At 47.1% G+C, this 13,364-nt stretch overlaps 1 protein-coding gene across 1 annotated transcript; it reads left to right on the top strand.

Annotated features, from left to right (window-relative positions):
- Positions 1 to 469: 469 nt before the first annotated feature.
- LOC109756788 (wall-associated receptor kinase 1-like) lies at positions 470 to 13,364 on the top strand. The gene is made up of 7 exons (XM_073495737.1): positions 470 to 562; positions 4,629 to 5,431; positions 5,683 to 5,710; positions 10,695 to 10,893; positions 10,975 to 11,160; positions 11,410 to 12,453; positions 12,844 to 13,364. The coding sequence occupies exons 1-7, from the start codon at positions 470 to 472 to the stop codon at positions 13,362 to 13,364; spliced, it is 2,874 nt and encodes a 957-aa protein (XP_073351838.1).

Raw genomic sequence — 13,364 nt, 5'->3', positions numbered from 1 at the left:
TTCGAGCTCCTCGGCGTGGCGCTGGCGCTCCGCCTCCTCGCGCACGCTCCGCTCGGCAATGGCGGCCGCAACCGCGTCGACGTCGGCGACGAAGTCTTCCGGCCCGAGGACTCCGCGGCAGCCGAGCGGAGCGGGCTCCTCGGGCTCCTCCTTGACGGGGACGAACTTGAAGTCGTCCGGCTCCTCCGACCACTCACTCTTCACGGGGAGAAGGACCGCGCCGGAAGAGGAGGAGCTCCCGGCGTAGGAGAAGGACGCGGCAGAGGACGGGGTACGGCCGTGCTGACAGTCGTACTCCTCCATCTCGCGGACGCGGAAGCTCGTCGGCGGCGACAGGCCGCGGTTGGCCCACTTCCGGGCCCCGCGCTTCCTCGCGCCGTTCGACCAGACGCGCCGCTCGCGCTCGGGGTCGCTTCTGCCGCCGGATCTGCTGCCGGAGCCGCGTCCGGAGCTCCACATGCGGCCCCACATGGCAGCTGGAGGCGGGGAGGTGGTCGCCGGCGGCGAGAAATGTGGAGAAGGGGGCGGGGAATTGCGTGGCTCGGCGGCGGCGAGGGATAGGGTTTCAACCCGCAATCGCGCCGCAGAACCGTAGATATAGTGGTCGGGACATGCGGTTTGCAGGCCGCGGCAAAAAAATTTACCGGCCGGGCGAGTATGCGGGCTCTGTTCTGGCCGGAAAATTGGGCCGAGCCCGCATACTCGCCAGAATTTTGCGGTTCCGCGTTTTTTACGGGGTCTGCTAGAGTTGCTCTTACAGCTGGAAGCTCATTTGTTGTTCCCATCGAAACAACAATTCCTCTATCTGCATTGGAGTACTCTGTCGTCCCCCATGAGCTCACACTACTAGAAGACCAACCTTGCTCGGGTATCAATTGTTGCCCCAAGTCCCAGCCCCGAGTTCTTCCAATGACTGGGGACGACGACGACGACAAAGCAAAGCTGGCTTGATCTAGCCTGATCGAATAGTACATGCACGTACACAGCAAGGAACACCGTCTATGCAAAGCTGTATGTGCACAACAGCACAGCAACTCACACACATACACATCAAAGAGCTGATCGATTCGGCTAGCTGGAAACACACGTGTACCATGTACCATGAGAATGACACTGGATCGATTGATGGCCACAAGGGTGCATCACTCCTTGTTTTCCTTATTAATCTCATGGTTCAAGTTTACAAGGGGATATACGTGTGCATATATAGAAGTTAGGAGCAGCAAGCTAACCTACACGGTTGCAACTTCCATTCCTACTGGGTGATTTCTCCGTGTACCATGTGACACATGTGATAAGCAATTCAAACTATTCAAAAAGGTTATTAGAGTAAATGGCACTGGTGGTCTAAGAACTTGCCTTGCGGGCGCACTTTAGTCATGGTACTTGCGAACCGAAAAAAACCCGTCATAGAACTTGTGTTGCGGGTACAGTTTAGTCACACAGGCCATTTAAACCGGCCAGCCATCCGGTTTTCTCTCTTTTGCGGTCACACGCGGCATACGTGACATCGGTTGCGCACGAAAATTGTCATATGGTGCTCACTAGATCACTAATGCAGAACAAGGCATTATCACCGGGTCGTAAGGCCCTTTAGTGTTGGTTCTGTAACCGGCACTAAGAGGGTGGGGACTAAAGGTCCCCCCTCTTTAGTACTGGTTCAACACGAACCGCCACTAAAGGGCCACCACGTGGCACGAGCCAGCGCCGGGGGCGGGGAGACCTTTAGTACCGGTTGGTAGCACCAACCAGTACTAAAAGGTTTAGGGGTTTTTGTTTTATTATTTATTTTTCCTTTCATTTTGTGTTTTCCATTTTATTTAGAGATTGTTTTTACATTATAATGAGTTATTAAATCACTAGGTGAAAGAACCGCAGACTAGTTTCAACTGGATGGATCATACTTAAGTGATCAAGTAATATGGATTACCTCCTGGCAGTTTAGTTCAGCCCCGGGACAGTGGACTGTCTACCAAGCACCGGACATGTTTGCTTGAATGGAAATAAGCTGTCAATAGAAATTAGTCGTCAACTATTTTTGAATAAACAATATCAAACACATAAATATGGTTGAGAAACTCACATAATGGTAGAACTGAAGGCGTCTGCACATCGACCCAGATGTCTCTATTACCTTCAATATCATTTTCCGGACAAATATCAAAGGTGATAAGCATATCAGGCTCAAATACATAAGCCTTGCATAGTGCTTGCCAAGTTTTGCATTCAAAACAGGTGTAGGTGTCTGCATTGTATAATTTTACGTCGAAAGTATAACCATGCTCGGTCTTCAAATAAACTCTCTTTACTCCATAGTTTTCAAAGGACTGAAACATATCTTATCCAAGAAAAAAATTCTTGCATGGCAGGGGATACGCTACTAGAATAGTAAAAAATTAAAATTATAAGTTGAAGCAAATGAAGCATAAGTCATGCTTAATTACAAAAAAATACTTGGCGTTGCGACTTACGACATCCACTTCGAAGGTCTCATCCAGCTTGTTGCTGAAGCGCCTATCATCAACTAGGAAATTTCTGTCGCACAGGCCGCGCTCGTCTTTGCAGTATTCGCACATAACGAAATCCTTCTCGTCGCGAGACGACATTTCCTATGTTCATAGTTGAAACATTAATTGATAAACACTTACTAGTTCTATTAATTCAACTAATTCAACTAGTTCTATTAATTCAACTAGCTAGTTCTATTAATTCAACTAAGCACTTACTAAAAATAAACTAGTTCTATTAATTTTCTTACTAAAAATAAAGTAGCTAGTTCTATATATAGTAAATTTTAATTAGATCATCAAATCTTGAGATACCTAAATTTTCTTACTAAAAATAAACTAGTTCTATTAATTCAACTAGTTCAACTAAGCACTTACTATAAGAAAAAATATTTTCTTACTAATTCAACTAAGCACTTACTAATTCAACTAATTACTTATTAATTTTCTTACTAATTCAACTAAGCACTTAATAATTCATCTAACATTAATATATCTAATTCATCTATAACTAAAAGTATAAAAAACTAACTCATCTAATTAACATTAATTAATATCTAGCTAATTTATCTAATATTTAACATTAATATCTAACATTTCTATCTAATTCATCTAACATTTGACATTAATATCTAACATTTCTATCTAATTCATCTAACATTTGACATTAATATCTAACATTTATATATATATAATTCATCTAACAATTGACATTAATCTAACATTTATATAAACTAAAGTGTAAAAAACTAAAAAACTAAAAACAGAAAATAATTAAGAAAAATATGTCTCTGTGTGTGTACTGTGTGTGCGCGTGTATATACTACTGTGTGTGTGTGCGGCAGGGGGCGGTCTTACAGCAGGGCGACGGCCGGCGATGCGAGGCAACGGGGTCGGCGACGGGGACGGGCCGGGGGCGGCGCGCGATCGACGACGCGGACGGGCGCGCGCGGCGACGGGGCGGCGACGGGGACGGGCGCGGCGATGGGGACGGCGACGGCGACGGGGACGAGGACGGGCGCACACGACGGGGGCGGCGACAGAGACAGGGCGGCGACGGGGACGGGCGCGACGACGGGTTAGAAGCAGATGAAGAAGAGAAGAAACTGGAATTTTCGTAAGTGCTATATATATATATATATATATATATATATATATATATATGAGGGCCTTTAGTGAGCCACCAACCGGTACTGAAGGCCTATTTTGGCCAGGCCGAGCGGCGGGAAGAGCACCCCCTTTAGTACCGGGTCGTGGCAGCAACCGGTACTAAACCCCCCCCCCTAGTACTGGTTGGAGCCACGAACCGGTACTAAAGGAGTGCGCTGCCACCCCGCAGTGCACAAAGTTTAGTCCCACCTTGCCGAGCGAAAGGCAGCCGCACTGGTTTATAAACCCAGCCACGGCTGCTCCTTCGAGCTCCTCTCTAAATCAGGTTTCTGGGCCTACCTGTGCTGTGCTGCCCTGTTGGGCCTACTGGGCTTTGTGGGCCTGCATCCTGGCCCAACTACAGGTTGGGTTTCTAGTCGTATGCAGGCCGCTGTGGCCCAGAAGGCGGCTTTTTTCAATTTAGTATTTTTCTTTTCTGCTATATTTATTTTCTTTTATTTATTTCTGAGTTGTTTTTTGCTGTATTTAGAGTTTCTTTGTGAATATTTTTGCTTTAGGTACAAAAAATTACAAATTTCTATTAGTGCGAGTAGTTTTCAAATTTGAATAGTTCGAATTTGAATTATTTGAAAATTATGTGAATCACTAGTTTGGGAATAACTTTACTTTAAAAATACATCTTTCAGTGATTATTTTGCACATGCTATGTGGGTGAAATGATGATACCATGCCAACTTTCAGCCTTTTCAGAGTTCATTTGTAGTGCTTTACAATTTCAGAGGCATTTAGCTCAAAACAAATCAGTAAATGCATGAAAAATATCAAATGATGTCAGAAAGGGTTGAAATATGATGTGACTTTGAATGGTGCATACTAAATGCACAAAAAGTCTGGAGTTATAATAAGTTTAGAAAAATGAAGGGCCTTTGTAACAAATGTGTTTTCGTCCAAAACTCTGATACTGAGAAACAATTGTCCGGTTTGTACATGAAGTGCATCCAATTGTTGCAGGATTTCCATGTCTTCATTGTTATAGATCAACATGTCTGCGGTAGCAACCAGAAGTGGACGATTTTAGTGCTCCTTGCAGCAAGTCTGCAGGTAGCCGCTGCCGAGCAAGAGCATGAGCATCCTCCCATCACAATCGATCCGGGCTGCCCCAGCCAGTGCGGTAGGATGAGAATTCCGTACCCATTTGGCACGAAAGTTGGCTGTTTCCTCCCGGGCTTCCAGATCACCTGCAACAACACCTTCGTTCCTCCTCGCGCCTTCCTTGGATCTTCCTTCCTAGGCGGAGCAATCCAGCATATTATCAGTGGGAACTACTCTATGGACGATCCAGATACTATCCAGGTGGACGACCGGATGGATACAACGCCGATGGAGCTCATGGACATCTCGGTCTCCCTTGCTGAAGTTCAGGTATTCGGCGCGGTCAGCTCAGATTGCCAAGGGAAGCAACCCTGCCATTTCTACATTCGTCGAAGAACGTATGTCCCCTATGAGGGGCCTTTCCTCATCTCGGCGAGCCGCAATGTCCTCACCGGTGTCGGCTTGAATGTCGAGGCCGAGTTGACCACTTCCATGTATGGCTCGAACTCCCTAGACAGTTGCACTTCAGTGCCCAACTCAATGGCAATCGCGAAAGAAGGGCCGTGCAACGCGCAAGGCTGCTGTGAAGCCGCCGTCCCCCCAGGATTGAATTCCATCATGGCCATGGCCGACAAGAAGAGGACTGATTGGCGGAAGACCAACGCCAACTGCTCCTTTGCGATGGTGGTGCAGAAGACATGGTACAACTACTCCTTGGAGGTGTGAAAGATCGTAATGAAGCGTCTCAACCTTCAAACAGGAGGCCCGCGGGGTATATATTGATTGGTTGGGGCGCACCTCCCAATAACGCATACATATCGTAACAGAGAGGAGATACATCGGGGGATTACAGAAGAAGAGATAGAAAGATAAATGAAAACATTGTTAGGATAAGATTTATCTCTAACTACCTTGGCGTGGTACACAAGATAATGTCTAACACTCCCCCTTAATCACAACTGCACAAGTTGAGATTACGCTTAAACTCCTCAAAACTTCTTGTAGAGAGTGCCTTTGTGAACCCATCTGCAATTTGATCTTTAGAAGGTATGAATCTGATTTCTAATTCTTTATTTGCAACTCTTTCTCTGACAAAGTGAAAATCTATCTCGATGTGTTTAGTTCTGGCATGAAAAACAGGATTAGCAGAAAGATAGGTTGCATCAAGGTTATCACACCAGAGTATAGGTGTCTGAATGTGTGGTACTCCAAGTTCTCTTAACAAAGCTTGCGCCCAAATAATTTCAACTGTAGCATTAGCTAATGCTTTATACTCTGCCTCAGTACTAGACCTGGAAACAGTAGCTTGTTTCTTTGCACACTACGAAATTAAAGTAGGTCCATAAAAGATAGCAAATCCCCCTGTTGAGCGTCTATCATCAACACAACCAGCCCAATTCGCATCAGAAAAGGCACTGATTCGAAGAGAGGAGGATTTGTTTATGGCTAGACCAACGTGTGTTGTACTCTTTACATACCTCAAGATGCGTTTGGCAGCTGTCCAATGGGTTGTAGTAGGTGCATGCAAAAACTGACAAACTTTATTGACTGCAAAAGAAATGTCAGGTCGAGTAAGAGTCAAGTACTGTAATGCTCCAACTATACTCCTGTAACTGGTGCTATCTTCCTGATTCAAAAGTGCCCCTTCTGTCAAGGATAGCTGCTCTGAGCTGGACAAAGGGGTTGGAGAAGGCTTACAATTTTGCATACCAACTCTGCCTAACAGATCAGTCACATACTTTCCTTGTGATAAATGAATGCCATGCTCAGTTTTCTTGACTTCTATGCCTAAGAAATAATGTAAGTCTCCCAGATCCTTTAAAGCAAAATCAGCCCGAAGATCCTTTAACAGTGCTGTTATTGCTTCATTAGATGAGCTAGTCACAATAATATCATCAACATAAATGAGAACAAAGATGATGGTCTGAAACTTGTTGTAAATGAACAAAGAAGTGTCAGATTTGGATGGAAGAAACCCAAGCTTTTGTAGTTTCATACTCAGCCGAGCATACCATGCTCTAGGTGCTTGCTTGAGCCCATACAAAGCTTTGTCAAGTTTACAGACATGAAAAGGCACATTTTTGTCCTCAAACCCAGGAGGTTGTTTCATGTAGACCTCCTCTTCCAGAACACCTTGAAGGAACACGTTCTGAACGTCTAGCTGTCTGAGACTCCACCCCCTGGAAACAGCAACGGAGAGCACAAGACGAATAGATGCAGCTTTGACAACAGGACTAAAAGTATCTTCATAATCAATACCATAGCGTTGTTTAAATCCTTTTGCTACCAAACGTGCCTTGAACCGGTCAATTGTACCATCTGACTTGCGCTTAATTCTATAGACCCATTTGCAATCAATTAAATTGATACCTTCACGACGAGGAACTAGGTGCCACGTCTTATTGCGTTGCAAGGCAGAAAACTCCTCCTCCATTGCTTGTTTCCAGCGCGAATTACCAAGAGCTTCATGCAAAGTCTTGGGTTCACAAGATTCACCTGTCAAGCAAGTCAGACCATATTTTGCAATATTTTTGTAATTAATTCTGGAGGTAATTCCCTGTTGAAGTCGTGTACGTGGCGGTGTAGGAGCAGCCACAGGGGATTCAGCCGCAGGAGATCCGGGGGAGTGCACCAGATCCGCTGCAGCACGGGATCCCGAGGCAGATTCTGGAGCAGCGGCTCGCGATCCAATCGCGCCAGGTGAATCAGGCGTCGCGTCAGGCAAATCAGGCATTGGTCGGGCCTCGGGAGCAGCCCGGTCGGTTGGTGCGGGACCGCGCCAATGAGGCGCGGCTGGTGGAGGTGCGGCTGGCCCAGCAGCGCCTATGGTGGGCCCAGCGGCGCGTGGCAAGGGAGACGTGGCGCCCGCGGAACGGTCAGCCCAGCGCGTGCGGGAGAAGCCAGGCGGGGAGCCCGACAGGAGCGGGGAGGTGGGCCCTGGCGGCGATCCCGCGGCTGATCCACCAGCGACAGATTCGCCTGCCCCTTCTGACGCAGACACCTGGGGAGATCCCGAAGTATATTCGCCAGGAGAATGCATGCACATGAAATATTGCCCTGTAGCTCGATTTTGTACACCATTTTCAGCACTGTTTGCACCATTATGATCTGCAGTAGCTTCTGAAATAGAATACTCAGGTAAACCATTAGGAGAGTTAGGCAAATCTTGATCATCACAATTATTGATTTCCCCACTACCACTATTTGTGAGATGAGGGTCCAAAAGTAGGATCTCTTTGCGAAGGAGAGCGCCGGCATTTGGATGAAGTTTAGCAGAAGGAAATTGTGTTTCGTCGAAGACGACATCGCGAGAAATATAGACACGGCCAGTTGAGACATCTAGACACTTGACTCCCTTGTGTTGAGCACTATAACCCAGAAAAACGCACTGTTTGGAACGAAACATGAGTTTTCTGTTGTTATATGGGCGGAGATTGGGCCAACATGCACAACCAAAAATACGAAGACGAGCATAGTCCGGTTTAGTATGGAAAAGACGCTCAGTGGGCGTTTCATTCTTAATAACTCGGCTAGGTAGGATGTTAATAAGATGAACGGCAGTGAGATAGGCTTCATCCCAAAACTTGAGGGGCATGGAAGCAGCCGCAAGTAGGGAGAGTCCTACTTCGACGATGTGTCTGTGTTTCCGCTCTGCGGAGCCATTTTGCTGGTGTGCGTGGGGGCATGATACATGGTGAGAAATGCCTAACTTCTGAAAGAAAGAATTTAGCTTTTCGTATTCGCCGCCCAGTCTGACTGGACAACGATGATCTTTCTATCAAACTTCCTTTCTATGAGAGCTTGGAAATTGAGAAAGACTTGAAATACATCAGATCTTTTCTTAATAAGATAGATCCATGTATACTTGCTATAATCATCAATAAAGCTAACATAATAGGCATGTTTCCCAATAGAGAGAGAGGAGCAGGACCCCATACATCTGGAAATATGAGTTGCAATGGCTTAACAGAAATGCTAGTGGAAACAGGATAAGGCAACTGATGGCTTTTTGCTCTTTGGCAAGAATCACAAATAGTTTCAGAATTGTGCTCCCCAACAAGCGGGAGTTTATTTTTGCTAAGAATTTGTTTGACAATGGAAAAAGAAGGGTGGCCTAAACGGGCATGCCATCTCTCAAACGACAGCTTGATGGCACTACACACTTGTTTATTGAATCTGCTAACTTGAGGGATCAACGGGTACAGTCCATCCACGCATCTACCTCGATAGAGGATTTGCTTCGTGACCTGATCCTTGATCAAAAAGAAGAATGGGTGAAATTCTAAAAATACATTATTGTCAAGGGCAATGCGATGAACGGATAGGAGATTTTTTGATGAAGTGGGACAATGCAAAATATTGTTCAAGTGAATATCTCTATGTGGGGAACGAATAATTGAATTACCAATATTGCTTATCTCCATACCTGTACCATCGGCGTTATGAACTTGCTCATGACCGTGATATTTCTCATGCATGGTGACCTTCTCAAGCTCATGGGTGATGTGGTCAGAAGCGCCAGAATCAGCATACCAATTTGTATCTACTCCATATGACTTGTTGGCTGCTGCGGCAACTTTCTTATTTTGTGAGTTGTCATCTGCATAACGCCACTTGCATTGCTTTGCAATATGATTAGTTTTCTTGCAAATTTGACACTTTCCTTCATATTCATCATACCCTCGGAAGTTGTTGTTATAGTTGTTCTAGCCTCCCCTATTGTTGTTGTAGAAGGGGCGACCACCGTTGTTGTAGTTGTGTTCTCCGCTGCCTCCGGAGTTGGAGTAGTGGCCACCATAGTTACCACCATGGTTGCCACCACCATCACCGTAGTGGCCATCGCTGCCACCACCGTGGGAGTTGGGGTAGTGACCGCCACCACCGCCGCCATAGTGACCGCCACCATAGTGGCGGCCACCACCGCGAGAGCCACCGCCACCGCCGCGGTAGCCTTTGGAAGGGCCACCCCGTCCGCGGGAAGCGGCGTTGGCCGATGATTTGAAAGCTTGGCCGCCGGTGCCCTGGAACATCTCAACCCTCTGATCAAAAGTAGATACCATACCGAAGAGTTCGTCGACGGTGGTTGGCTCAGGACGCACGTCCAGGGCGCTGATGATGGGCTGATATTCCATGTCGAGCCCGGATATGATGTGAGACACGAGTTCGTCCTCATCGATGGGTTTCCCAGCCGCTGCAATCTCATCAGCGAGACCGCGCATGTAGGCAAAGTATGCAGCAGCAGACTGAGTTCCCTTCTGGGCAGTGGTGAGGGAGATGCGGATGTGGTTGCAGCAGGAACGGGATTGGGCAGAGAACATGTTGGCGAGGGCGGACCAGATGGCATGGGAGATTTCAAGAGATGCTACTTGAACTAGAACTTCTTTCGAGAGATTGCGGAGGAGGTATGCGACGATCTGTTGGTCTTGGATGAGCCAAGGCGCATAAGCAGGGTTCACAGTCACCTGATCTTTGCCCTCGGCGTCCTTGCTGGTGATGGTTTTGGGTGGCGCTTCTAGGGTTTTGTCGACGTACCCGAAGAGGCCCGCCCCCATGATCTGGGAACGAGCTTGGGCACGCCAGAGAACATAATTGGAACGAGTGAGGGGTTCGGAGACGTTGTTGTTGAGGCCGGTGGAGACAACCGAGGTGGACGTCGACATTGTCGAGTTTGGAGGTGGAAGAAGGGATGGCTAGACGAAGGGGAAGAGGGTAGCTCTGTATACCATGTGGAAGATCGTAATGAAGCGTCTCAACCTCCAAACAGGAGGCCCGCGGGGTATATATTGATTGGTTTAAGCGCACCTCCCAATAGCGCATACATATCGTAACAGAGAGGAGATACATCGGGGGATTATAGAAGAAGAGATAGAAAGATAAATGAAAACATTGTTAGGATAAATCTATCTCTAACTACCTTGGCGTGGTACACAAGATAATGTCTAACAGGAGGATGTCCATGCAGACGAGGCATCCTTCTCCAAGAAGTACCCGAGGGGCTTTCCCATTGTTCTGGACTTCACCATTGGAAATAGCTCGTGCCCAGCGCAGGGCCAGCCGCTACCTCAGGGCTATGCATGTCTCAGCGGCAACAGCTCGTGCGTGGAGGCAACCAACAGGACCAGTTATGTCTGCAAGTGTTGGGAGCACTACGATGGCAATCCTTACATCCCTGGTGGTTGCCAAGGTACGAACATGACACTGACATGCTATAGATGACCATGGACCTGATTTTTGCGATTACCTAATTCAAGAAATGCTAACGCAGACATCAATGAGTGTGCCCTCCGAGAGCAGTATCCTGAACTCCGAGATCAGTATCCTTGTTCAAGTGGCGGGATCTGCAAAAACAGACTCGGTGGCTATGATTGCCCATGCAAAACTGGGATGAAAGGCGATGGCAAAACAGGAACCTGCACCGAGAAATTCCCTCTACCAGCTAAGCTGGCTACAGGCAAGACCAGAATACAACATACATTTATCAGCGAGCCTCTTTGCTTTCTATGATAACCTTGAGTTCAAATATATGCACATGCATTTACATTTAGTTGATGTAATTATGTTGTCAATTATTGGAGTAATAGAGAAACAGAACGCCATGCTTTCCCTTCTGTTACTCGAGATAGATGCAATGTCTTAGGTAACTGCACAAAAAGTTAGCATGACTCAACTAAAGCTTCAAGTAGGTTGAACTTTTTTGCAGGATTTGCTGCCTTGATTGCTTTCTTCGTCCTCATTGTTCTGACCTACCAACAGATAAAACTCAAAAGATTCTACGACCAAAATGGTGGTCCGGTACTAAAAGGTGTAAGGAATATAAGGATCTATACAAGGAGACAACTTAAGGAAATAACAAATAACCACCAGGATGTCATTGGAGAAGGTTACTTTGGTAAAGTTTATATGGGGGCTCTTAAAGATGAAAGCAAAGTGGCTCTAAAGAAATCTATCAAAGTTGACAAGGACATGAAGAAAGAATTCACTGATGAGGTTATAATCCAATCCCAAATGAGGCACAAGAACATTGTTAGGCTCCTTGGGTGCTGCTTACAAATGGATGTGCCCTTGTTAGTGTACGAGTTTGTAGTGAGAGGCAGTCTATATGATGTTCTCTTTAATCATAGAGATATCGTTATAGTGGATAAACGTTTGAAGATTGCGGTTGGATCAGCTGAAGGTTTAGCATACATGCATTCAGCAGGGGAGAGTACTATCCGTCATGGTGATGTTAAATCTGCCAATATTCTTCTTGATCAATATTTCACTCCAAAAGTTTCAGACTTTCGAACTTCGAAGCTGCTTGCAAGAGGAAAAGACGAGAAGACTGAGCGTGTCATTAGGGACATGAGTTACATAGATCCAGTATATATGCAATATGGGACTGTTACGCAAAAGAGCGATGTGTACAGCTTCGGTATAGTTCTCATAGAGCTTGTCACGAGGACGCCCGCGACATATGATGAAGGGAGGAGCTATGTTGCAAAGTTTGTCCAGGCAACTCATGATAAAAGAGTAAGTGAGCTCATTGACAACGACATTACAAGCCAGATTGATATTAAACTAATGGAAATGGTCAGCGCAGTTGCTGTGGATTGTCTAAAACCAAATCCAAATGAACGCCTAGATATGAAACAAGTAGAACAACTTCTTGACAACATTATTGGACAATCTGCTCAGCCTGCCCAGGACATAAATAACCAAGGAAATCCTAATTCTACTCCAGCTAATGTTGCTTTGCTCACGCTAGGTAATGAAGCACCGATCAATTAAAAGAAATATCCGACGCAGATATTTTACATATTCCATCTAGCTATGTTGTAATTACTGAACTGATGTATTTATGTGGTTTTGACTTCTCATGTCATAAAGTTATGTATCACTATTGGCATATTTGTTCGTCTAATAATCATCCAATAACAACAAAATCCGTGCTTGGAACTAAATTTTAGTACTATACCTCATATCTATATTAGTTGTCACAGGTTTAGTACAACTTGTAAAATTGTACTAAACCAGCTACGATAATATGGATCGACGGGAGTATTACATTTTCTATACCGGTAGGTGTGCAAAGAGGTACACTTTAAGGTATTCTTTGACCCTCTCTAGTTAATCTAGGTGAACCCCCCGCTTCTAGGGTTCCCCCGCCGCCGCCGCTGCGGCAGGAGCCCGCCGTCGCCGCCAGTCCCTTCCCCCTTCTGTTCCCCTTCTCCTTCCCCCCTCCCTTCCCCGTACCCCCGCGTCGCCTCCCCAAGCGAGGCGACCGGGGGCTCCCGCCCCGCCCTTCCCAGCGGCCCCTTCCCTTCTCCTCTTCCCACCGCCGCCGGCCTGGGCCACCGGGCCTTGCTCGTGTGGTGCCGCCAGCGGCGGCCCCGTTCTTTCCCCCCGCGCAGCGCCACTGCTCGGGCGACTGGCGGTGCACTTCGGCGACAGCGGATCCGGCGGCGGCGTGGCCCCTTGGGGAGCGCGGTGCCGGGTGGCGAGGTGGCGGCGGCGTGGCTGCTTGGCAACGGGGTGTTGCGGTGGCTGGCGGCGGCGCCCTCCCGGCCCAGATCGGGGCCCTTTTTGGCCCCATCTGGGTCTGGGCGGGCCCGGCCGGGGCTTCTCGGCGGCGTCTCCGGTGGACGGCTGGGCGACTCGTACGGGGGGTGGCAGTGA

Source organism: Aegilops tauschii, chromosome 3, assembly GCF_002575655.3.
Source record: "Aegilops tauschii subsp. strangulata cultivar AL8/78 chromosome 3, Aet v6.0, whole genome shotgun sequence".
In the NCBI taxonomy this organism is placed as follows: Eukaryota; Viridiplantae; Streptophyta; class Magnoliopsida; order Poales; family Poaceae; genus Aegilops; species Aegilops tauschii.
The sequence above is the reverse complement of the archived record's forward strand: the minus strand, read 5'-3'. Positions and strand labels throughout refer to the sequence as shown.

Coding starts and splice junctions, on each gene's coding strand:
- LOC109756788 (XM_073495737.1), top strand. CDS start 470: ATGGCAGCTGGAGGCGGGGAGGTGGTCGCCGGCGGCGAGAAATGTGGA. Junction 5,432..5,682: donor TACAACTACTCCTTGGAGGT/GTGAAAGATCGT, acceptor GCACAAGTTGAG/ATTACGCTTAAACTCCTCAA. Junction 5,711..10,694: donor TAAACTCCTCAAAACTTCTT/GTAGAGAGTGCC, acceptor TTCTCCAAGAAG/TACCCGAGGGGCTTTCCCAT.